Source organism: Chionomys nivalis, chromosome 20, assembly GCF_950005125.1.
Source record: "Chionomys nivalis chromosome 20, mChiNiv1.1, whole genome shotgun sequence".
NCBI classification, from domain to species: Eukaryota; Metazoa; Chordata; class Mammalia; order Rodentia; family Cricetidae; genus Chionomys; species Chionomys nivalis.
The window spans coordinates 48,011,486-48,033,135 of record NC_080105.1 but is presented as its reverse complement, the minus strand read 5'-3'; the positions used below and the strand labels follow the sequence as shown (position 1 = coordinate 48,033,135).

The window sequence follows — 21,650 nt, the reverse complement described above, 5'->3', positions numbered from 1 at the left end:
GTTCGCAGCAGCAGATGCTAAATTGCAGCGACTAACTAGCGATTGCGTCTCAGAAAGTAGTAAAATCCGACTTCTTTATTAAGTTTACTGTTAAATGAGCGAAGGAAGACAAGCGTCTCCTCCATTAGCACAGCAAATACAACATCTGTCCACGGGAATAGGCAGGACTGCGTTCCGGATGGGTTCCTCATTCTGGAAGCAATGACTGACTGGCAGGTACAGAGCGTTTTCTCCCCGATCCCAAACTTCAATCAGATCTGAAATATAATATCAAAATCCCAACCCCCTTCTTTTCTGTCTTCCTTTCCCCCACTTTCCCTCTCTCCCTTCTTTCCTCTTCTGGGTTTTGAGGACACTGATGGAGGATGAACCCTCATCCATAGAGACAGGGCTAGGTCCCCAAGGTCAGAACTGTGTGCACAAGACCCTCTTAGGCTGTTGCCCCTGTCACCAATGCAGGAGACAGGAAGATGCCGTTCCTTAGAAGGTTGTGTCCATGCACAGCTGGAGTTAGCATTGGTTCTTTTCTTTCTTCTCCTTCCCCTTTTTTTCTTCCCAGAGGGGCTTTACTTTAACACTTATTTGGAAACAGTGAATGGCAGTTTCCAAATGAGCCAGAGAAGACTCAGTTTGGGACTTGCTGCCTTAACTTCGCACCTTGACAGCTGAGAGGGCCGTGTCCCTCTTGAAGGACAGCTCAGAGCTAGCTCAGAGTAAAGGCAGACTGGAGCTCTAAGCACCTTCCTGCTGCCTAGCTTCATGGCTTTAATGGTTTCGCTGTCTGGATGTTAAAATCGTCTGCGTCTTTAGTACTCTTCTTAAAAATAACCAGAACTCACTCCAACCATGTATGGACACAACCTTGTGAGAAACCAGTGTCTTCCCGTCTCCTGCACTGGTAACAAATGCAACACCCCTGAGAAATGCACCTGAGCCCCCCACTTCACAACACACTTTGCCCCGGACTCTATCCCTTATTTTCTATCCATCCTGAGACTTGATATTTTCATTTCATAATGAGTAAGAAACCAAGGATCAGTTTCTCTATGGGACTGATTGAAAACCAACCACACTGTTTCAAAAGTGAGAACCACGGGATGGGAAGCTAGGTCTTACCTTGAAGGGCCCACTCTTTGGGAACAGCAAGGGGTGGGGGCATGGAGGTAACTAGTCTCCCTCTTAGATACTGGACCCATAACACACATGGTTCATCCCAGAGAAACATTTGAGATAAATAAGTACACCTGTGTCCTTGCGTGGAGCTGCTAAAGAGACTTCACCAGGAGACAAAGATGTCAGGTGGAGAAGGATTTTTTGAGTCATTATAAGCTTAGGCTGAGGATCTGGAGAGAACAGGAGATGAGGGCGCTGCTAAGCCCTACACCAGGAAGAGGAGCAGCAAGAGCGGTGACAGAGGAGCATGACCCTGGGGCTCTGAGAAGCCCTTATCATGGTCAGGTATACCTCCCGTTCTTTGCTGGATGGAGCCCAGGGGATATGAGACAGGAAGAGCCACAATGCCTTGGGTTAGGACCTGACTTGAGCTCTCTTTTGGAGCTAGCCTTCTCGCTCTCCCCCAGATACTGAAAAGTAGAAATCCTAAGCCAATCTCATGTGTCTTTATGGTAGCAGGGACTATGGAACAACAGAACCATGAGGCCTGAAAGGCTTTTTAGATATGATGAACAGGGATGCTAAGTCCACCTGATCTGGATCCGCACAGGGGCCAGACATTTGGAAGAGGGTGGGCAATGATCAAATGGTCCTCACTGATGCTCCCCTCCTACACGGGACAATGGAAGGAAAGTCTGGTGCAGGTGTGTGTGCACATATGCATTTGAAACGTGGGGAGCCCCAGTTAATGAAACTGGCTTTAAACTGGTGAAATCTGAGTTTTCTGCTGTCAGGTAGAGTAAGACCTAGAGCTAGAAACTTCAAAAATAACAGCTACATTTATTTATATCTGAAACATGTGGACTTTCTATTTATTCCTATTTGGCTCACTTAGTTTCAAAGGGTCAATTAAAGCATTTTTCAAATACAAATTCCAGTGTCACTAGGAAAAAGAAAAACATTGCCCTAAAAATAGAGCAGAGAATTAAAATAGAATTTGCGATGACTCCACCATGTGGGGAAGACACATCAGTTCCAGTTCAGTCGCAGAGAGTCCCCATGCTGGTGACATTTAGGTTTGTATGCCCAGCACCCTCACCCACATGTCCCCACTGGAGCATCTAACCCTCAGTGTTGAATTCAGTATGGGTAGGAAGGAGAAGGCTGTCCCTGTTCACAGACAGTCCCCCAACCAAGGCTCTGTACAGCAGCATGGTAGGGACTTAGAGAATTAAGAGACTCTATAGCCAGCTGTGGTGGACCATGCTTACAATCCCAGTGCAGGGGAGACTGGGATTGGAGGATTGCCTTGAGCTAAAACATGCTAAGAACCTGTTTCAAAATAAAAACCAAAATAAACAAAGAGGAAGAGGGGGAGGCAACCATCATTATCATCATTGTTATCAGCAGTGGCGTGGCTCACTGGCTCATTCCAGATACTCAAACACTAAGTCTAGCATGAGCTTAAAAGCTCAATACCAGCCCAAGAAACTCATAAGACTTTCTTTCAAAATGAGAAACACAGAGAGCTGGGACTGGAGCTCAGTGGTGGAACAATCGCCTGGTGTGTACGAAACCTTAGGTGTAATCTCCAGCAGGATAAAGAAATGAAGAGAGAGTTCATGGCAGTTAGTACACATGTATGACCTCAGAAGGTTGAGGTAGGGGATCACAGGTTCTACTGGAAGCTGGGCTGGAGAATATAGTTTGATCCTGTGTCAAAGATAAAGGGAGAGAAGGGGAGGAGGGATGGGGACAGAGGGAAGAAGAGGAAAAAGGAGAAAACACGGGAAGACAAGAAAAGGACAAAGTGGGGAGGGTGAGAGGAGAGGAGAGAGAGGGAAGGGGAAAGAGATTGAGAGGAGAAAAAGATGAGGTGAGAAGCCCAAAGGCAATTTGATTCTTTTAAACTTGAGCTTGGGTATCTCTGACTTGCCCACTGAAGCCATGTCTCCATGGCTTCAGCTCTCGGCTGTGAGGCAGGGGGATTGGGCAGGACAGAAAGGTTTCTAGCAAGCAAAGTGGCTGAGGGTGGGGTGGAAGTGGGAGCCACAGTTTATGAACAAAGAACATGGGGTTCTTTGGAGCAAAAGTATGCTTGGGTTCAGGCAGAGCTCTGGTCCTGGCTCAGACACCCATGAGGCATAAGCACAAGGATGTGGGATGTGAACTGCTAAGCACAAGGGTGTGGGGTGTGAACTGCTAAGTACAAGGATACAGGGTGTGAACTGCTAAAAACAAGAATGTGGGGTGTGAACTGCTAAGCACAAGGATGCAGGTGTGAACTGTTAAGCATTAGGGTGCAGGATGGCCTCCACAGTCTTCTCCCTGACGCTCTTCAGGAAGCTCAGCACTGCAGTTCCCCCAGTGCCCCTGTCCTCCAAGGCATGGGGCGAGGGATGGCTCAGCATCTTGCTCCTGGCCCTGGAAGCAGCGGAGATGATGTAACGTGCCACCACATTGATGTGGTAACTGCGCAGCTGTGCCAGCGCCTCCACACACTGGTTGTAGGCCGTCAGGCAGCACCCAGCGCCAGAGGTCAGTATATAGTCCCTCAGTGAAGGAGCTGAATGCAGGTCCTCCAGGAAGGCCTTATGGGAAGGTGGCATGTAGTCTCTCATTCTGTGCAGAAAGTCTACTGAAAGAAACAGCCCGGAGTAAAATCTTAACACAAGGCCAGCTATTCAGGAGCCTTTGCCTGCTGTTCCAGATCCAGACACACTGGTACCAGAAGGGTTGGATAGGGTTCTCGTTCAGCCTAGTCGGTCTTTTGTTATAGCTTCCAAATACTCAAATGTACATTTCTGGATGTTGATAAGAGATGCAGACAAGAAAAAGAAGCAAGCATCTCTCAGATAATAAAGTTGGACAGGAATCTACGAGCTAGGGTGTACGTATCCTAAACCAAACATGAATGACATGACATTTCCTGCTAAGGGTCATGAGGCACGTCTACACGCATGCACACAAACCCTTACACTGACTGCAGGAACACCCTGGTGAATTCTGTTTGCTAGATGCTTCTTGTGGTGAAGGGTTGCATGGGTGGAACCAGTTACCAAGGACATAGAGAAGACATTGGGAAACAGGAATCTCAGTAAAAACCCAGAGAAGCCAAAATACTAAAAACTCAAGTGTTTACTAGAAAACTCATTGCGCCCTTAACTAATGTGAGGTTTTGTTTGCTTGTTTTGGTTGTTGGTTTTTGCTGCTGTTGTGATTTTTTGTTAATAGAGAGTCAGTAACTAACGTCAAATGCTGAAGTCCAGGAACAGCTCTGGCTCTTCCAGAAAGCAGTGCAGATGAGACAAGAGAGTTTCGATTTGGTCCTGATCCAAGTCAAAGTTTGGAAGCATGAAAAACCTTTCTGTAGCTGTTAAAGGTATAGGTCTGTGCTTGTAAGCAAAGCAATAACTCCTTCAGAGGCTTCAAATCAATGGGTTCCCTCTTCTGACCCAGAGGGATTCAGCGGGAGGCTGGGCCATCTCATGGGAAGGGCACTAGAAGAGTTCAGACCCATCACTGGCTGCTGCAGACTGGGCCACACAAGGTCCTAGCCTTTGAGTTTACAGACTAAGGACCCAAGCCCACATGACAGTGATCAGCCCAGGTGTTCACCGTTCCAAGACTTTGTGTTAAGACTTGTAAATGAACCTAGGATCCTTCTGAAATCTGAAGCTCTGATATTGACTAACATGGGCACAACTGTCTGGTGGTTTAGGCAGGGACAAACTCCAGTACGTTGTTATTTACACCTAGTTTTATAAGTTGGTAAAAATGCCTCCCCGTTCTGCTTAATTCTCCCCCTGAGAGAATAATGTGAGACCGGATCATTGCTTACCACTTCCCTTGCAATGCCGAATGCCCAAGAACTCGTCGAAGGCCTGAAGCACAGAGCTCTGGGCTGCACTTCCTCCCGAGTACCTCAAAGGCTCCGTGGCCACACCCTCATAAACCAGCCCTTCAGGCATGGCTGGGTTATCCTTCCACCTAGGCAAGAGCCAAAAAAAAAAAAAAAAAGAGTGTAGAGGGATGTTCCAGGGCACAGCATCTTCTCTGCAGTGCTGAGCCAGCGAGGAAGTGGGCATGGCATCAACTGTGGTTTGAGGAAGGGAGAGCGAATCTCGCCAGTTCCCAGACTCCCCGCAGAACAGGACCTGACATGACACACTCAACTTGCGTTCCAAAGCTGTGCATCTGGAGTCCTTTCCTTAAGAGCTTTGCTATCTAGATGTCTACCTTCATCAAGAAGGTGAGTCCTCTTCTGCCAACCAAGAAAGCATCTGGGTCACAGGGTAAGTAGCAGGTTTGTAGTGGTGTCTCTGTCATTCTAAGTCACTGTGTTCAGAGAAGGGGGATGCGTGGACCCCATATATTCAACAACTATGTGCTGACTCCCCTACCCCATGACATCCTGGATATTCTACAGACTCTGCTCTGGGGTTGCAGATGCACCGAGGAGCCAGGTTGCCATATTTGGAGGCTGTTTGGGGTCAACTGCTCCATGAATCTCTGTGGTTATCAGCTGGGGCAGCCACATTCAGGAAGGAGGCACAGCACAGAGGGCAGAAGGAAGGATACACAAGAAGGGGAGGCGGAGGCGTCCCGCAGACTGTGGGACAGGAGCTCTATCCTGGGAAGATACAGAATTCAAGCTCAGCCTCACTGTGTGAGCTGGTAGGCCTGACTTATCGCATTTAACCTCTCAGAGCCTTGGCTTCCTCATCTGAGTGGGATCAGTAGGAACTGAAGTTCCTGGGGGAGGCGTGCCTGAGTTAAAGATTCTAATTAACTAATTGACTGAGTGGTCATAGAGAGTTAGAATGTTGAAGATCCAGATTCAAATGACACTGGGCTATCTTTAACCCCCTCCTGTCTGACCTGGTATCTCTATGACTCTTTGGAATGTATTGACTCAGTAGACAAGGAGTTTCCATCACCCCAAAGCTGAAAGTGCCATCATACGCCATCTGTGTGTGACCTATGTATGGCGCTTTCCTTGTCTTCCTCTAGGTTGCCTACCTGAGGTCCCCATCAATGCACCCACAAAATCCCTTGGTTGGTAACTTTCTTTGTCCTTTGTCCAAAAACTCTTCCATTCATTTCCACGTTGGGCCATGTTATCTGGGGACAATTTGAATCTGTGCTTTTTGGCCACTAATGTTTGGCCAAAGAATAAACTAACTCTTAGTTCTTTGAGGTAAGAGCTGTGTTTTGCATTGACATTCATATTTATCTTGTTGGTCATTGTAAGAACTAACTCAAACACTATTTGCCTGGAACATATTAAACATCCAGTAAGCACCCGCCATTTATCGTCCTAGCAACCCCAGGGTGCACGAATGCCTGCCACAGCTCTCATCGCTCAGCCACAATGGACAAGCCTTCCTGAGCCTCTCCCTAGTTTGTAGGGGAACCTGCTTCCTGTACCTGTTCTGGGAGTTAAATGGGCTTCAGAGAGGTCTGCGCACAATCCAAAGAATTTCAGGGCTAGTGCAATGGGAGAAGGACACTTTCTGAGCAAGAAACGTTGCAAACATGGCTGCTATGGGGATAATGAACTTAGTCCATACCAGCACTTGTGCTGTGATCTGTGTGAAGAGCAGTCGCGTGCACACACATGCTCCCATGTCTCTGTGGTCTGCGTGAGGACCCACAGGATGCATCCCCTCCAGCTCCTGCCTCATTTTCAAGATGATCGCCCCTCATTTCCCCTCAGCTGCTTCCCTTTTGGTTCACCACTGAACGCCTCCTTTCCAACCTTGTTCTTCACTGTCGCAGCCCATTCGGCAGCTGTACTGACAACCCGAAGCCCCAGACACATCGCTAGTTATCCCCTGACTGTGCCTCTCCCAAAGGAAGCCAGCCCTGCCCTTGCTGTCTGGCCTCCACAATGATGCATCCTTCACCTTCTCTGGCACGTTTGACCCCATTCTTCATGCCTTTTCTCTTCTCAAGGTCCCTTTGCTTGGAACAAGAATCCACATGGCCTGCTCCATTGCCCAGGTATATCTACTCACACATCACCTGGGATGTGGTATTTTTAGATACCAATAAACAAGATACCTAGTAGTCTCTCCCTAGTACTCTGCATCCTACTTGGCATTGCCCCGTGTGGTAACATGCATTGTAGGATGTTTGCTTTCATTAGGTTTGTCTACTTAGCATCTTCTCCCTGCCCTGAAATCCCCAGCTCCTCAAGGACCTTTGTTTTTCTTCTTCGCTGCTGTTTCCAGCATGTACAACACTGTCTGGAATGTGGGAAGCCCTCGCCGTGTGTTTATTTGATGAAATAAATGAATAAAAAACGAGCATTCCACCAGTCAGTCCTGAAGGGACTCCGGCCAGCTCGAGTGTGGTGAGCGGGCTCTGGCAAGGCCTTGCCCCCCTCTTTCCCATTTCCTCTGCCTAAAAACCTTTAGATTACATTCCTGAAGCTAGCTCCCAAGTCCATTCCCTTATTTGGCCAATCCCTCTTCCTGAGTCTGAGACCAAGGCCCAGCTCTCAAAGTAGTGAAACCCAGCAATCAGAAGCCCCCTTTGTCTGGCTCACATAGCTAACTCGTCCTAACTCAGGGGTCCCTTTACCTTTATAAACTGCCATTTGCCTATGTGCCAGACTGTCTCCTCTCTCTCCAGAGGTAGCCCTCTGTCCCTCCTGGACAAATACCCCTGCCCCCTTCCCCTTGTTCCTCTACCCTTCTCCCTCATCCTCTATGCCCTCTGCCACCACCTCCTAGCCCATTCTAACACAGACCTCTCCCTCTCTTCTCCTCTTAAAACTGTACCTGCAAGATCATTTGCTGCTGTTTTACTGCCCGGGTCAGAAAGCAGCCACTTTAAACTTTTCTCCCTCAATTAATAAAGGAACTCGCTGTAAAAACAGGTGTTTGGGCATGGTCTGTGCTTCATCAAGGTCTGGGAAGGAGCCCCCACTGTGCGGGAGTCCCCCTTCAAGTATGATACCACCGGAAGACTCAAGCCAAGTTCTTGAAAGGGTCCAGCTAGCCTAAGGGAACTATCATATGGTGGAGGCCAAGAACACATCAGGAAGTGTCCCTCCAGCACACACTGGAGTGGCTTTGCTGGAGCCAACCATGCTGAAGCTGATGCAGGAAACTACAGCACAAAGGGCAGTGGACAAGGGACGTGGGTCTGCTTTCACACTCCACGGTTATGTGAGACTCGCTGTCTGTGAGCAGCTCTCCCAGGCCCTCCCAGGCTGGGCTGCTGTTTGGGAAGGGATGGGGCCATGTTCATTTCCGGTCCCAATGGTAAGGTTATTTGTAGCCTTGCTGGTGTTATTTCTAGCGATTTCAAGGAAAGGGGAAGTCAAAAGAGACAGCAAAAATGAGGTGACATTTTCCCCCAGAGGAGTTCCTGGCCTTTCTGGGCTGGGAACTGAAGGGAACAAATCTCGTTTCCACATGAAATCCTCTCCTAAAAATTTTTTTTAAAAAAATGTGTTTTAAGAAGCAAATGAGACACCAAAGACCCAAAGCAAGGCAGATGCAGAGTGGAGAAACTGACATTTTAAAGACAAGTCTATTGTAAATTCTCAACACTCTGGATGCTTTTTGAAACTATAGCTATGCTCTAGGATTTGGTCCCACCTCTTAGCCACCCAGAAAACATTCTCAAGGAGAGAAACCGAGGACAGGCTTTATGCAGACACCAGAGAAAAAGTGCCATTACCCTGCACTTATTTTGATGAAAGCCAAGCTACCTTCTGGTTCCTATCACACTCTGAGAAAGGAGGAAGTAGAATGGCTTCCTTTGAAAGACACTGGTGCGTAGGACTCTAAAATTAGTTCCCCAAGATTTCCAACTGAATTCCTAGGACACTTAATACTATGCGATGTTCCCATCAGTGTGATCTATTATACGGCAAGGCAGAAGGACTGTTCAGATGCAATTAAGGCTCCTGATCAATTTAACCTTCATGTGGGAATTTCCATGACTCATCCCTGGTGGTCAAAGGAGACGTCAGGAAAATGTGTAGTTCTAGAAAAACTCCAAGGACCGCCACTGTGTCAGAAACCACAATTGCTGGAGGTGGCGGGGCAATATAGGAGGCTTCTAGCAGTCCAGCTATCATTTCTACACACACACAGACACCCCAAAGCAAAACCTAATCTGCTAGCTCTGAGTTGGGAAGCAAGTTTGCGGTCACATTCTCAGCTAAAGCCGCCTGGTCCAGGCGTGTTGGTGTATGTAAACCCATAACCACAGAGCAAGGGAGGCTGAGCAAAGAAATCCCAAGTTCAAGACCAGCTTGGGCTACATAGTGAGATTTTGTCTCAACAACCTCATGGTTAGAGAGTCCAGCCCTCCCTCCAATAATCTTGATTTCAACCTCTAGAGGCTATAACAGAAGGAGCTCTGAGCTTGCCTGCACTTTGGGCCCACAGAACTGGGGAAACAGCCAGGTGTTTAAAGCTGCTGAACACATGGAAGTGTTCTACAGAGAGCTGACAGGGGCTTCAGAGTAGGGAACCACTCAGGGAGGCCTGGCTCACTGACCGGTCTAGTATACGCCTGCTGTAGGGTCTCATATAAAGAGAGGCTTTTGTTGCCCCTTAGATCAAAATGGTTGCCATGGGGAAATGCTTGAAAGAATCGACCCATCAGAACATGAAGCTCTTCTGGTTTGGTCCTTGGACCTTTGATCTCATCACTTGGGCTATGACTGAGGGGTTCTTCAGGGTAGAGGGAACATGAAGGAGCAAGGCTGAGGACCTTGGGGCTGGGATCCCCCAAGCCCTTCACGGGTGTGATTTCCTTCCAGGAGTCTTCTACCTCCCAATACTTCCACAACTTCTCATCAGCACCACAGACAGGCAGACAAGCCTTCAACACACGGCCTTTGGGGCTGCTTAGAATCTACACTGTATGACTGTTAGCTCACTCTCCTCTGTATTTCTCTCAGGTTACTCTCTGGAAATTTTATTTCTAATTTTTACCCCCTCAGCAGGATTCACCTCCCAAGGCAGGGCCCCCTTAAAGTGTCCCACCACTCTTCAATTTGAAGAAAGTATATTATATATGTATCCATTTTGTTTTTCTTCCAATGGGACATGGCAATAATGGATTTGCATCTGGTCTGTCTCTTGCTGTGTCTAGGCACGACTTTTATTCATTCTCTCAACAGTATCCCATGCACCTCCAAACCAACAAGACAGAGACATTCAAAACTGACTGGACTCTGGTAGTTGGTGAACTAGATTGTCAAGTCAGGGATAGCTGGGAGAAGAAATGTGCTTGATGTGTGTGTGTGTGTGTGTGTGAGAGAGAGAGAGAGAGAGAGAGAGAGAGAGAGAGAGAGAAGGGGGAAGGAGACAGAGAGAGACAGAAAGAGAGAGAGAGAGCAGTAGGGGATCCTATAGCCATGAGATAAAACAAGGGTACCCAGGATCAGGTCTAGCAAGGGCCTTGGACTATTACTGCCACCACACAGCAAAACAACGAGACTGTATTCCCCACCACTCTGAAGGCCAGGCAGTCTAAGAGCAAGGCAGTGACAGTTTAGTCAGGTAAAGATCTGGACCCTGGTTTCTAAATGGGTCCCTGGATGCTATGACCTCATGAGGTCAAAGGGCAAAGGGGAAAAACATGACAATTACTTTCCAGGTTTCCTCTTCACTCTCCCTCTCCTCCTCCTCTTCTCCTCCACACCCCTCTCCCCACTCCTATCTCTTATTTTTTTTGCCCTTGTTGTCAAGCCAGGCTTCTAAGAGATCCATGGTTCTGGTCCAGCGGCTAAGGACAATTCCTTTGCACTTAGGTACCCTTCTTCCTTCTGATGGTGTGGGGAGGGTCTGTCCTCCTAGAGTGGACCCAGGTGGTGACTTTGCCAGATTCGGTCACTTGCTGTATTTCTTACTTTAGAAAGCTCCTGTCTGTCCATCCTCACACAAATCTGGGAAACCATACCAAGGTCTCAGGCAGGAAACCAATGGCACTGTACTTACCCACACAGGAAGATCCGGATGACCGTGTAAAATATGTCTGGGTCTACATAATCTGGAACACAATCAAACATGAACTTTACCAGAGGCAAAAATGCAATTGGCCACATGTGCCTGAACCCCACTGCTTTCCTGGGGCTCCCCTACCCCTATCTGATCTATGCAGAGCCCAGAATAGAAGCAGCGAGCACAGATGGAATGCTCGCTTGCAGAGGGCACGGGCTGTTAATCCATTCCGTGTGCTAGCCTCCTCTGCTTGGGGTTCTTCTATTTTCTGCTCTTCACCACCGCCAGCAAGAGATTAAGGCTATCCTTTGAAAACACAATGGTTTAAGTAGACATGATGTGCAAGAGAGTATGATAAACTGAGGAGAGGAAAGCAGAGAGCGGGGACCACCCCCCTTTCTACAGGAGAGGCAGAGCAAATGACCAGCGTCTAGAAGTTTCTGTGTCAGCTGAGGGTTTCTCAGGGAGTTGTCACCACAGGTCCACAGGCCTCAGTTAGCTCCAAGCCTCATTGGCCAGCATGGACAGCCATGCTTGGGGGAGGATCGATTCCACTCTGTATGGACTCCCACCTAAGGCAGTGTGCCATTATGGCTCTATTAATTCCAAACGTCTTTGGTCTGCTTTGAAATGCTGATTTTGCAACATTACTGAGGTCCTATGCTTTCTGGAGACTAGTCCACATTCATCTTACCCAGACTAATGCTTAGGTTTCTTGGTTTCTGAGAGAAAAATAAATACCTTTTGATAAGGCTTAACTAATATACACCCTTCCCATTACCTTCCCTTCCCTCTTATCACACATGGAGTCCAGTTCTTTGTGTCTTCTGTCTACTTTCTCTGAAGCTGGCAAGACTTGAGATGTCAAGGCCTCAATGCTTTAAGACACTTATCAGTGTGGCCATACCCTCTCTTCTCAAGGTGACTTTGTCCCGTGTGTTAGATGTTTTCTGGGACCTCTCCTGGATACTGGTGCTCTCTCATCCATATTGTTAAGTACTACAAACAGCTCTTTGCAAAAGCAGTAATACTGTGTACTAAATTGCTATTTGACACAACTTACTGTATTAACGGTAAAGCCAAGCAATCCTTGTGATAGATACAGCAGGATTTACATGAAAATGTTATATACATTCAGTGGATATTTTAAAAGAGATTCATGAGAGAAGGATCAGTGCTTCCATTTGGTACTGTATTAGAGCTCCTAGCCAGAAGAAAGAAATAAAAGTTGTAAGAATTAATGAGGAATGGATGGAAAAGGTAAGACATTCCATGATGAAACCACATTTAAGCAGTATCTGTCTTCAAACACAGCTCTACTAAAGGCATTGGAAGGAAAACTCCAGCCTAAAAAGGTTAACCACACCCAAGAAAACACAAGGAGTAAATAATCCCAGACTAGCAATCAAAAGAGGGGAAACACACATGCGTGCGCACACACAACACACACACACACCATCACCACCACCACGACAAACTAACGGAAATCAAACATGGCTTATTGATTACTGTCACAACTAAAGGCCTCAGTTCCCCAGTAAGAAGATACAGACTGATTGAATGGATGCAAAAACAGGATCCATTCTTCTGCTGCCTCCAAGAAACATACTTTAACATCAAGGAGAGCCATCACCTAAGGATAAAAGGGTAGAAAAAGATATTCTTAAAAAATGGACCTAAGAAGGAAGCTGGTGTGGCCATTTTAACATCTGACAAAATAGACTTCAAACCAAAACTAATCAGAAGAGGTGGGAAGGACACTACGTATGCAAAAGAAAAAATCTACCATGAGGAAATTGCAATTCTTAACATCTATGTGCTGAACACAGGACACCAAAGTTTATAAAAGAAACGCTGTTACAGCTAAAATCACATATTGATCTACCTCAAGGGCCAACTGTACCACTCTTGGACATATACCCAAAGAACACTTCATCCTACCACGAGGACACTTGCTCAACCATGCTTATTGCTGCTCTATTCATAATATCCTGACATTGAGAACAACCCAGATATCCCTCAACAGATGAATGAATGAGGAAAATGTGGTGCATTTTTGCAATGGAATATTACTCAGCTGCTTAAAAAAAAAACCAAACCATAAAATTCACAAGTAAAAATCATCCTGAGCGAGGTAACCCAGACCCAGAAAGATAAATATAGTATGAATTCACTTATATGTAGGTATTAGTTGACAAGTCAATAGTAACCAAGCTATGATTGGCTGAACCACAGAGGTTAGGTATAGTCCAGGGAACTAAATAGACTGTGTAGTTACAGATGGATGGGTGAAGAGGACTAGAATAGGAGAATCAAGTGGGGATGGGAGGGAAAAGGAGGGGGGGAGGGAAGACAGAGAGAGACAGTTAAAAATTAAGGGTCATTGAGAGATAGTTTAGAAGCCTAATACAATAGAGGTTTCGTAAATTACAGACATATATAAAGACAATCCAAATGAAATCACCAAATAATGGGGGACACAGAGCCCCAAGTGGACATCTCTTTTCATCAAATCCTCCAGTACTGGGATTGGGTTACATCTAACTGAGTTGTTGGCCAAGGGGGTCCCATGGGAACCCCCAAACAACCCATGTTGTTGACAAGACTACAGACTGCTCTCCACAAACTGACAAGCCGCTATTGCTGAAGAACACACTTACACAACCCAGTGAGCATGGAGAAGTCAAGCTGGTACCTACATAGAGCCTTCACCCCTTGTACACCAGTGTCTTTGGTGCAGGAAGGTACTCTGCAGGCTTCCAAAAAAAAAAAAAAAAAAAAAAAGGAGAACCATAAACAAGCCCACCAAAGGAGAACCATAAACAGGCCAGTCACAAACCCATCGGCTCATTTACACTGTCCTGCCTGCAAAATATGCAACGGCAAGCGCGGCACAAAGCTTGTGGCACAATTAAGCAGTATCTTTTATTTTAGTTTTACTTTACCTATTGTCTTAGGTAGGGTCTCTGTTGCTGTGATAAGACACTGTGACCGGAGCAGCTTGGAGAGGAGAGGGTTTGTTCGGCTTATGCCTCCACATCACAGCACTGCTCCTCATCAGGACAGGAAGTCCAATATGCCAGAATCCTGGAGGCCTCAGGCGATGCAGAGGCCATGGAGGGGTGCTGTTGACTGGCTTGCTCTCCATGGCTTGCTCAGCCTGCTTTCTTATAGAACCCAGGGCCATCCACTAAGGGATGGCACCACCATAAATCACTAACTAAGAAAATGCCCTACAGGTTTGCCTCCAGCTCAGTTTTATGGAGGGATTTTTCTCAATTGACCTGTGACCCAGAAGTATAAGGCAAATAACCCCCTTCCTCCCCAAGTTGCTCTCGAATTTGGGTCTTCTGAGAGCCAGAGAAAGCAAACCAGAATGGAGCTATAGATAGATATAGATATACATACATATAGATATACATATATATCTATAGATATAGATGTGTGTGTGTGTGTGTGTGTGTACAGAGGGTTGGTTGTGAATACAGGGCATATCAAAGCTAGCCAAATCAGAGAGAACTGTGGAAGCCGGGCATGAGGGAGGGACACTGGGTGAGCACCTACTGAACATGCTCAAGGGCCTGCTCTCCATCCCCAGTAATGCAGAAAACAAAACCAAACCTCCAGCTGGCATGCTTTTAGGTAGTTTGATCCAGGTCACCCCTTAGAAGTCGTCTGTTAAGGTTAAAAACTCTTCAGTGCATGGAGAGCTGCCTTGGGTGTGCGTATTGTTATCCTTGCTGTAACCCCGATGAAGGCAGCCTGGGAGGGAGAGGGTTTATTTCATCAAATAGCTTATATTCCGTTATGGAGGAAAGTCAGAGCAGGAACCTGGAGGCAGGAACTGAAGCAGACGCCATGGAGAAACGCTGCCTACTGGCTAGTTCCATCTCAGCAGCCAGGCACGCCCACTTCAACCATTAATCAAGAACATTCCCCACAGGCTTGTCTGCAGGCCATCTGAGGGAGGCATCTTTCTCAGGTGAGGGTCCTCATCTCAGATGAACCTAGCTTGAGTCAGGTTGACAAAAAAAAAAAAATTACCCACAACAGTAGGATACGTTTTCCTACCTAATGCTGTTTAAACATGATAAAAGTAGAATTAAGTCAATGAAACTGGATTTAAGGAAGCAGCTACATAGTTTGGATACATGCAGGCTTAAGTAATCAATCCACCAGTGAAGGCCAACTTTAGAAACAGAAACAAAAGTTTTATTAGATTTAAACTAACAGGGAATTTCCATGTGATAATTTTCCAAATGGATTTGGAAAAAGAAATAAGTTTACAAACTAAAACTCAAGCCGGGCGGTGGTGGTGCACGCCTTTAATCCCAGCACTCGGGAGGCAGAGGCAGGCGGATCTCTGGGAGTTCGAGGCCAGCCTGGTCTACAAGAGCTAGTTCCGGGATGGGCACCAAAGCTACAGAGAAACCCTGTCTCGAAAAACCAAAAAACTAAAACTCAAAAGTTCTTTGACAAAATTAGATGATCAAATCGGAAGAGTCTAACAGCAAAGGCTCACAGTAGGGGCCCCATCTGTCTCCCTCCTCAGGGGATATCATCCAGCACTTTCTCAAAGGGGACATTTGATTGCTTGCTCCCATTAAAAGGGAAGTTCCACCTATGTGTGTGCATGCCTGTGTGCAAGTGTATGCATAACGTACAGAGGTCAGAGGCCAATGTTGGGTGTTGCCCCCAGCCCACCTCCTTTGAGACAGAGTACACTGAGAGTCTGAAGTGCGATTAGTAAAAGCCCAGAGACAGAAATTGAAGTTCAACCTGAAGATCTGAAAAGCAAAGCAGCCAGCCACTGGCTCTTACCTCAGCCTCAGTCTGAAATGGTGATCCTGCCTCCAGAATCTCAGTGTGTGTTGAGAGCTGTTTCCTCCCATTTTATAATCCTCCCCAGGGCTGGGATTAAAGTCATGCACCACCGTGATTAAAGGCATGCACCATCTGGTTTCTCTGGCAACTAGTGTGGCTGCTGGGATTAAAGGTGTGTGTTACCATACCCTGCTCTATAAAGCTGACCAGTAGGACTGTTCTACTCAGATCTTCAGGCAGTCCTTATCTATTAAAATACAATTGAAATGCCACTACAGGAGTGCAGCTCACAGATTCTACTACACTGGCTGCCGTGAGCACCAGGATCCTCCTGTCCCCCTCCCCAGCTCTAGGGTCATAAGCATGAACCCCTCTCCCAGTTGTTCACTCAAGTCCTGGGGATGGTTCTGTCTTAGGTTTCTATAGCTGTGAAGAGACGCCATGACCTTGACAACTCTTATAAAGAAAAAACATTTAATTGGGGTGGCTTACAGTTTCAGAGGTTTAGTCCATTATCCTTGATATGGTGGCACACAGGCAGACATGGTGCTAGAGAAGGAACTCAGAGTCCTTCATCTTGACTGGCAGGCAACAGGAAGTGGTCTGAAGCCCTGGGCATGACTTGAGCATCTATGAGACCTCAAAGCCCACCCCCACAGTGACACAGTTCCTCCAACAAGGTCACACCTACTCCAACAAAGTCACATCTCCTAATAGTGACACCCATGAGTTTGTGGGGGCCCGTTACATTCAAACTACCCCAGAGATTCAACGCCTCAAGTTACACAACTGGGGCTTTACATCTGAGCGATTTCCTCAGCACCTAATAGAAAAAATTGTCAAGTGAGTCAGGCTGAAGCCAGACCTTCTGGTGACACCAAAGGAAGAAAAGGAAATAAATAAAATACTTTCTGGAGAAAAATGCACAGCTCGAATTTTCTAAGGAAGCGTTGACTCTCAGGGGCGTGGCCTACTAGCTAGCTGCAGAATCATGTCTGGAAGTGACTTAAAGACTTGAAACCCCGAAAATATTTTGGCTGTCCAACAGGCCCCCAAATTCCCACCCAGGTGGGTCGCACAGGTAAGCTAGTCCTCCAAAGACAGTCACGCAGGTACGCAGGGCGAAACTGAAGCGGGGGACAACAGGTTGAGACGCCTATGGCTGACACGTTCGGAACTCTGGTGGCCTTAAGGGGAGTTTGGCTATGAAAACAGTGGTCTGGTTTTATTGTTTCAGCTGTTTGTGAGCACTGTGGATAACAGCTGTGTTAAGCTGGGCAAAGGCCTGGGGACTTGGCTTGAAGTGAAGTGGGGCCTCTGATGTCCACAAAAGGCATTTTTACAGTACCTGCATGCCTGGTGGGGGGGGGTGGAGTAAACCCAGGATGCTTGCTGAAGTCAGGCTCTGAGAATAGTTGGATTGTCTGGTAGACTCTATTTGGGGAGCTGAAAGAAGAGGGGATCCACCCAGCTAAATTGCCCATATCACACACGAAAATTAGCGACTACAGATGATACGCTGCCCAGGGGATGGGCATGCACCCTTGCCTGCGCCTCCCAGCCTTTGTTCTTATTAATTGCATCTCTCTTTCACGATTACTGTTGTGACACAGCCAGCCAGTCCCATCCCAGTGACACTGAGTGCCAAGGTAACTGCAGAGGGCAAGGGAGTGGGGGCCTGTTTCTGTCCCACAGTGCCATAGTGGGCTCAGCATGGAAGACTCCTCTGAAGGCCCATTCAGTCCTTAGCCGTGTGTCGACCTCCTCGTGTGACTTGCCATTGTCACTCAGCTTGGTGGGCCAGGATTCTTGTGTTCCCCATGGTGTCTCAGCACTCAAGATGGGAACTCGCTGGCCATTTCTGGGTTCAGTGTTCTCATTACTGCTGTTTTGGTTGGAAGAATGTGAGAGGCAGGGGCACATCCTCCATCCTGAGATGAGAGGGGTGTCTGGCCGCACTGTGAGGGGCTCATGGGGTATTGTGGAGGAGGCTGTCGTCATCTTTGGAGAAGTGTGGACACAGGGTCCCTTCCTTCCCCCATGCATGTAGAGACCTTGAAAAACCCATTGCATGGGGAAATTCGTCTTGGGATCAAACAGGGCTGAAGGGAAGGGGTCTATCTGGGAGCTCCCCAGGTTCTCAGACCTCCTGCAGAGGATCACGAAGGTCCTTCTGGGCCTGTAACATGCTCAAAAAACAGTTCTGAGAAGGCTGGTATTAGACACTACGGTGCATCTCTGGAGCACACAGGGTGACTCACTGGAGAGTCTCAGGACCTTCGCCAAGTTCAACTTAGGATTGGGGGGCACTCAAGAGTGGTGACCTGGGGGCATCTTGGCAAAGCTGCAATGTATGTCACCAACTGGGGAGCACTTTGGGGACCAAATAATATGTCCATGAGAGCTTTAAGATTGAATCCAAGGAACTGGAAAGTAGACAGGAAGTGTGTGATCCTGTGGCCTCCAGGGGGACAGCGCAGAGCCCGGGATGACCCCATTTATTTATACTTCTCTTTCCCACCCTGTGCCCTGTGGACACTACAGCCTGGAATGTTCCTCTCATGAAGTCAAGACTCGGGGGAAAGGGTGTTTGACCCTGTTTCTCACACAAAGGGACCTCACACGCCTCCCTCAAACCTGCCTTAAACACCCAGCAAGCACAATAGATAGATTTCTGTGTTCATGAAGATTAAAAGAGCCAGCCAGATGGTTTGCACCTTCAGAACAGAGTCGTCCATCAGGGAAGGGTTGCCAGTTACTCCTTCCTTCGGCAGCTCCTGCCAGCACTGGCCACAGAAGACTAAAGGAAGACTCAGGTGTCTCAGAACCCACAGAGAGGAAATGCAAATGAATCTGGAGGGGTTTGCGGACACCTCCACCGGACAGCCCTGAGCCCTGCACCCTAACCAGAGAGGCTGAAGCACAACCAACCAATATTCTCCTTGCAACCCCATCCAATCTCCCAGGCTTCCGCAAAAGCTCAGCATACCAAAGACGTATCTGGACCCCGAAGAAGGCAAACAACCCCACTCACAGGAAAATATACAGAACAATTCTGCAAAAATGTTTCTACCGCCTGAAAAATCATTCTCTGGTTGACTAGCGCCATCTTGTGGAGAGCTGTACCATCATCACTTAGGGCCCAGCCCAGGTCCAGGCCCCTGGAGGCTCCTTACCGTGCATTTGGGCCAAGGCTTTGGTGATGTCCCGGATGGAGAGTCTCAGCTGCTGCAGGGCCTGGAGCAGGGTGTCCTGGTTGTGTTGCAGGACGGCCTCCACTCCCCGAACCAGGGCCTAGGAATGAGATCCATTTTCTCAGTTCACGACTTTCCCTTAAAGTCCAAGGAGTAGGCAGATCCCAGGGCAGCGCCCACACTTCTGGCACACCTCTGGAGCATAAGTCTTGACATCAGGGCCCTCAATGCTAGTATTTTATCACTCACTTTGGATTTCCCATGTCATGGTCGTTCCTAATCTGGCCTCCCCAGCTGGGACACCCTCCCCGCAGATCTGTGTGACATCGGACAGGTTCCTGAAGACTTTACAGCTTCACAGCTCCGTCGGCCCAGATGCCCTCCTTGTCTTAGACTGATCTCAGCTAAACCGATGGATTAGCATCAGATGCTGAATCTTCTAGGGGACCCGTAGGCGAGACAAATGGATGAGAACGGAAGTGGCCACAGGATTTCACTACCGTGTGGGCATATGGCTGGAACCTGGGACTAAGTTCCTGCTTGATCATGGAGCTGCACCCCCGGCCCCGACTTTCACTTTTGAGAGTGAAAGATTCTGCAGTAATTACGCCCTGACTGGACACTCTATTGAACAGCAGGCATCCAATAAAACCATAAACCACCCTAATCTAGAGATAAAGGTGAGATATGAAAGTTCCCGTCTAGCGGGGAAAGTTCCTTGCTAGAACCCAATGGCACCTGAAAGGGGCAAAAAATAAATTTTGCAGCCCCCAGGGCTGAATCACCTGGGTGACTGCAATGATGCCTGCGCTCTAGAAGAGGTCATTTCTTCTGCACATTTACAGAGTTACTCTCCTGTAAGAAATTCACACACACACACACACACACACACACACGCACGCACGCACCCACGCACGCACGCACTCACGCACGTGCCCTCATATCTTACCTCAGCTGTGGGGAAGCTTGCCTGACCCTTCAAGCATGCATCACTTTCACCTTCTCCTCACACAACAGCCTTTTTCTTTCTAACCTCTGTGACTCCAGCTGCTGCAGGACCATGAACTGTGACAGCCAGCTCAGAGGGTGTCCGCACACCCTGCTCGCGGTGCCTGTGTGTAGATGGAGGACTGGTTTGCTTCTTGCTACAGGGACGCTGACACCATAGACTATAACTCAGATCCCTTCCTTTGTATTTGACCAAGTAGGAGAAGGCCTATGTCTGTCCTTGTGGAGGAAACCACCGTGGGGAGAAGACAGTGCTTGGCTGAAGGTGAGAGACTATAGAGCTAGAGGATACCTTAATGCCAGGCGCGGCTGCCTTCTCCACCAAAACGGTCACCAGTACGAAGGCCCGCAGGCTCTCTCCCCCGGGAAAAGAGACGATGGTTTCCAGGTTACTGGAAGAAAGAGGCCACCAGGAAGGAAGGAGACCGTGTCAGTTAGAGCCAAGCTCCCCTGACCTGAAGTCTCTGGGTGTTTACCATGGCCTTAATGATCCTTGACCGTTGCCCCAGTGGAAGAGTCATGGGAACCAATCATGTTGGGCAGTTTTTAGCAAGAGGTTTCTGGTCCTTCAGGATTCCTATCTAAGGCGAAGGGGTCTTGGAGCTAGAGGGATCAAAGTGAACCCCTTCTTCCCAATTAAGGTACTGAAACCAACTGTGGTTCAGGGAAGTAAGGCAGCTTATCTTCTTATCTAGAGGCATATAAATGATTATTTGTGGCCAGATTCAGTATGGTTATAGCCTAGCCCACTACCCCTTTTGGTGAGGCAGGGTCTTACCATATTGCATATTGTCCTCCAACTCAGGATCCTCCTGCCCCTGCCTGGCAGATGTGAAGACTATGGCTGTGTGCCTCTGAGCCTGGCTCGAGTTCTAACCGCGCATGAGATGCTGCCACAGAACGGGCTGGAAGACTATCAAGAGGGGCCGTCTCTACTCAACCTGACATCTGACCCAAAGAAGTCGCTCCGGGCAGCTGCTTCATCTCTAGCAAATATGAGCAAAGCCGAGACTCGAACCCCAAAACAGCAAAGCAGATGGGGGTCACGCATTGCCATTGGTTCAGCAGAGGTGTGTCAGCTTGGGGAACGATGTCTTCACCTCCCACCTGTACCCTTCACAGAGTTGAGGGGGATGCACACGCAGTGCAAGAGCAGCGTCCCTGCCGGCTTTGCTGCCCACGGAAGGTGGAGCCTCTGACTGCAGACCAGACCTGCCCTCAAGGGCTCCACTCCACCAGATGACAAGGGCTTTCAACGGGACTTTCCTATCACTGTTGTCTGCTTGCATCTGGCCTTTCGCAGACATGGTACACAGATGAGAACTCCCTGTGAGACCGTTAGGCTCTGCCACAGAGTCATAATTTGCTGTTTTCTTATACTGCACTTTTTACTGTAGACATATGGTTTTGAAAAATTAATCCCTTTACCCCTACAAGGTAGCCTCCCTCAGAACTAATGCTCGGACTACTGAGTTTTTTTTTTTTTTTTTTTTTTTGGTTTTTCGAGACAGGGTTGGACTACTGAGTTTTTAACATA

At 47.8% G+C, this 21,650-nt stretch overlaps 1 protein-coding gene across 1 annotated transcript in view; it reads right to left on the bottom strand.

Moving 5' to 3' along the window:
* Positions 1 to 340: 340 nt before the first annotated feature.
* The window catches only part of Ido2 (indoleamine 2,3-dioxygenase 2), a 37,523-nt gene continuing 16,213 nt past the window's right edge, over positions 341 to 21,650 (bottom strand). Inside the window, exons 6-10 of the mRNA XM_057752970.1 lie at positions 20,406 to 20,505; positions 19,088 to 19,205; positions 11,085 to 11,136; positions 4,955 to 5,103; positions 341 to 3,751 (exon numbers count right to left, since the gene is read on the bottom strand). Coding sequence (XP_057608953.1) covers positions 3,402 to 3,751; positions 4,955 to 5,103; positions 11,085 to 11,136; positions 19,088 to 19,205; positions 20,406 to 20,505 — 769 coding nt within the window. The 3' untranslated portion in view covers positions 341 to 3,401. The remainder of the gene's footprint in view (positions 3,752 to 4,954; positions 5,104 to 11,084; positions 11,137 to 19,087; positions 19,206 to 20,405; positions 20,506 to 21,650) is intronic.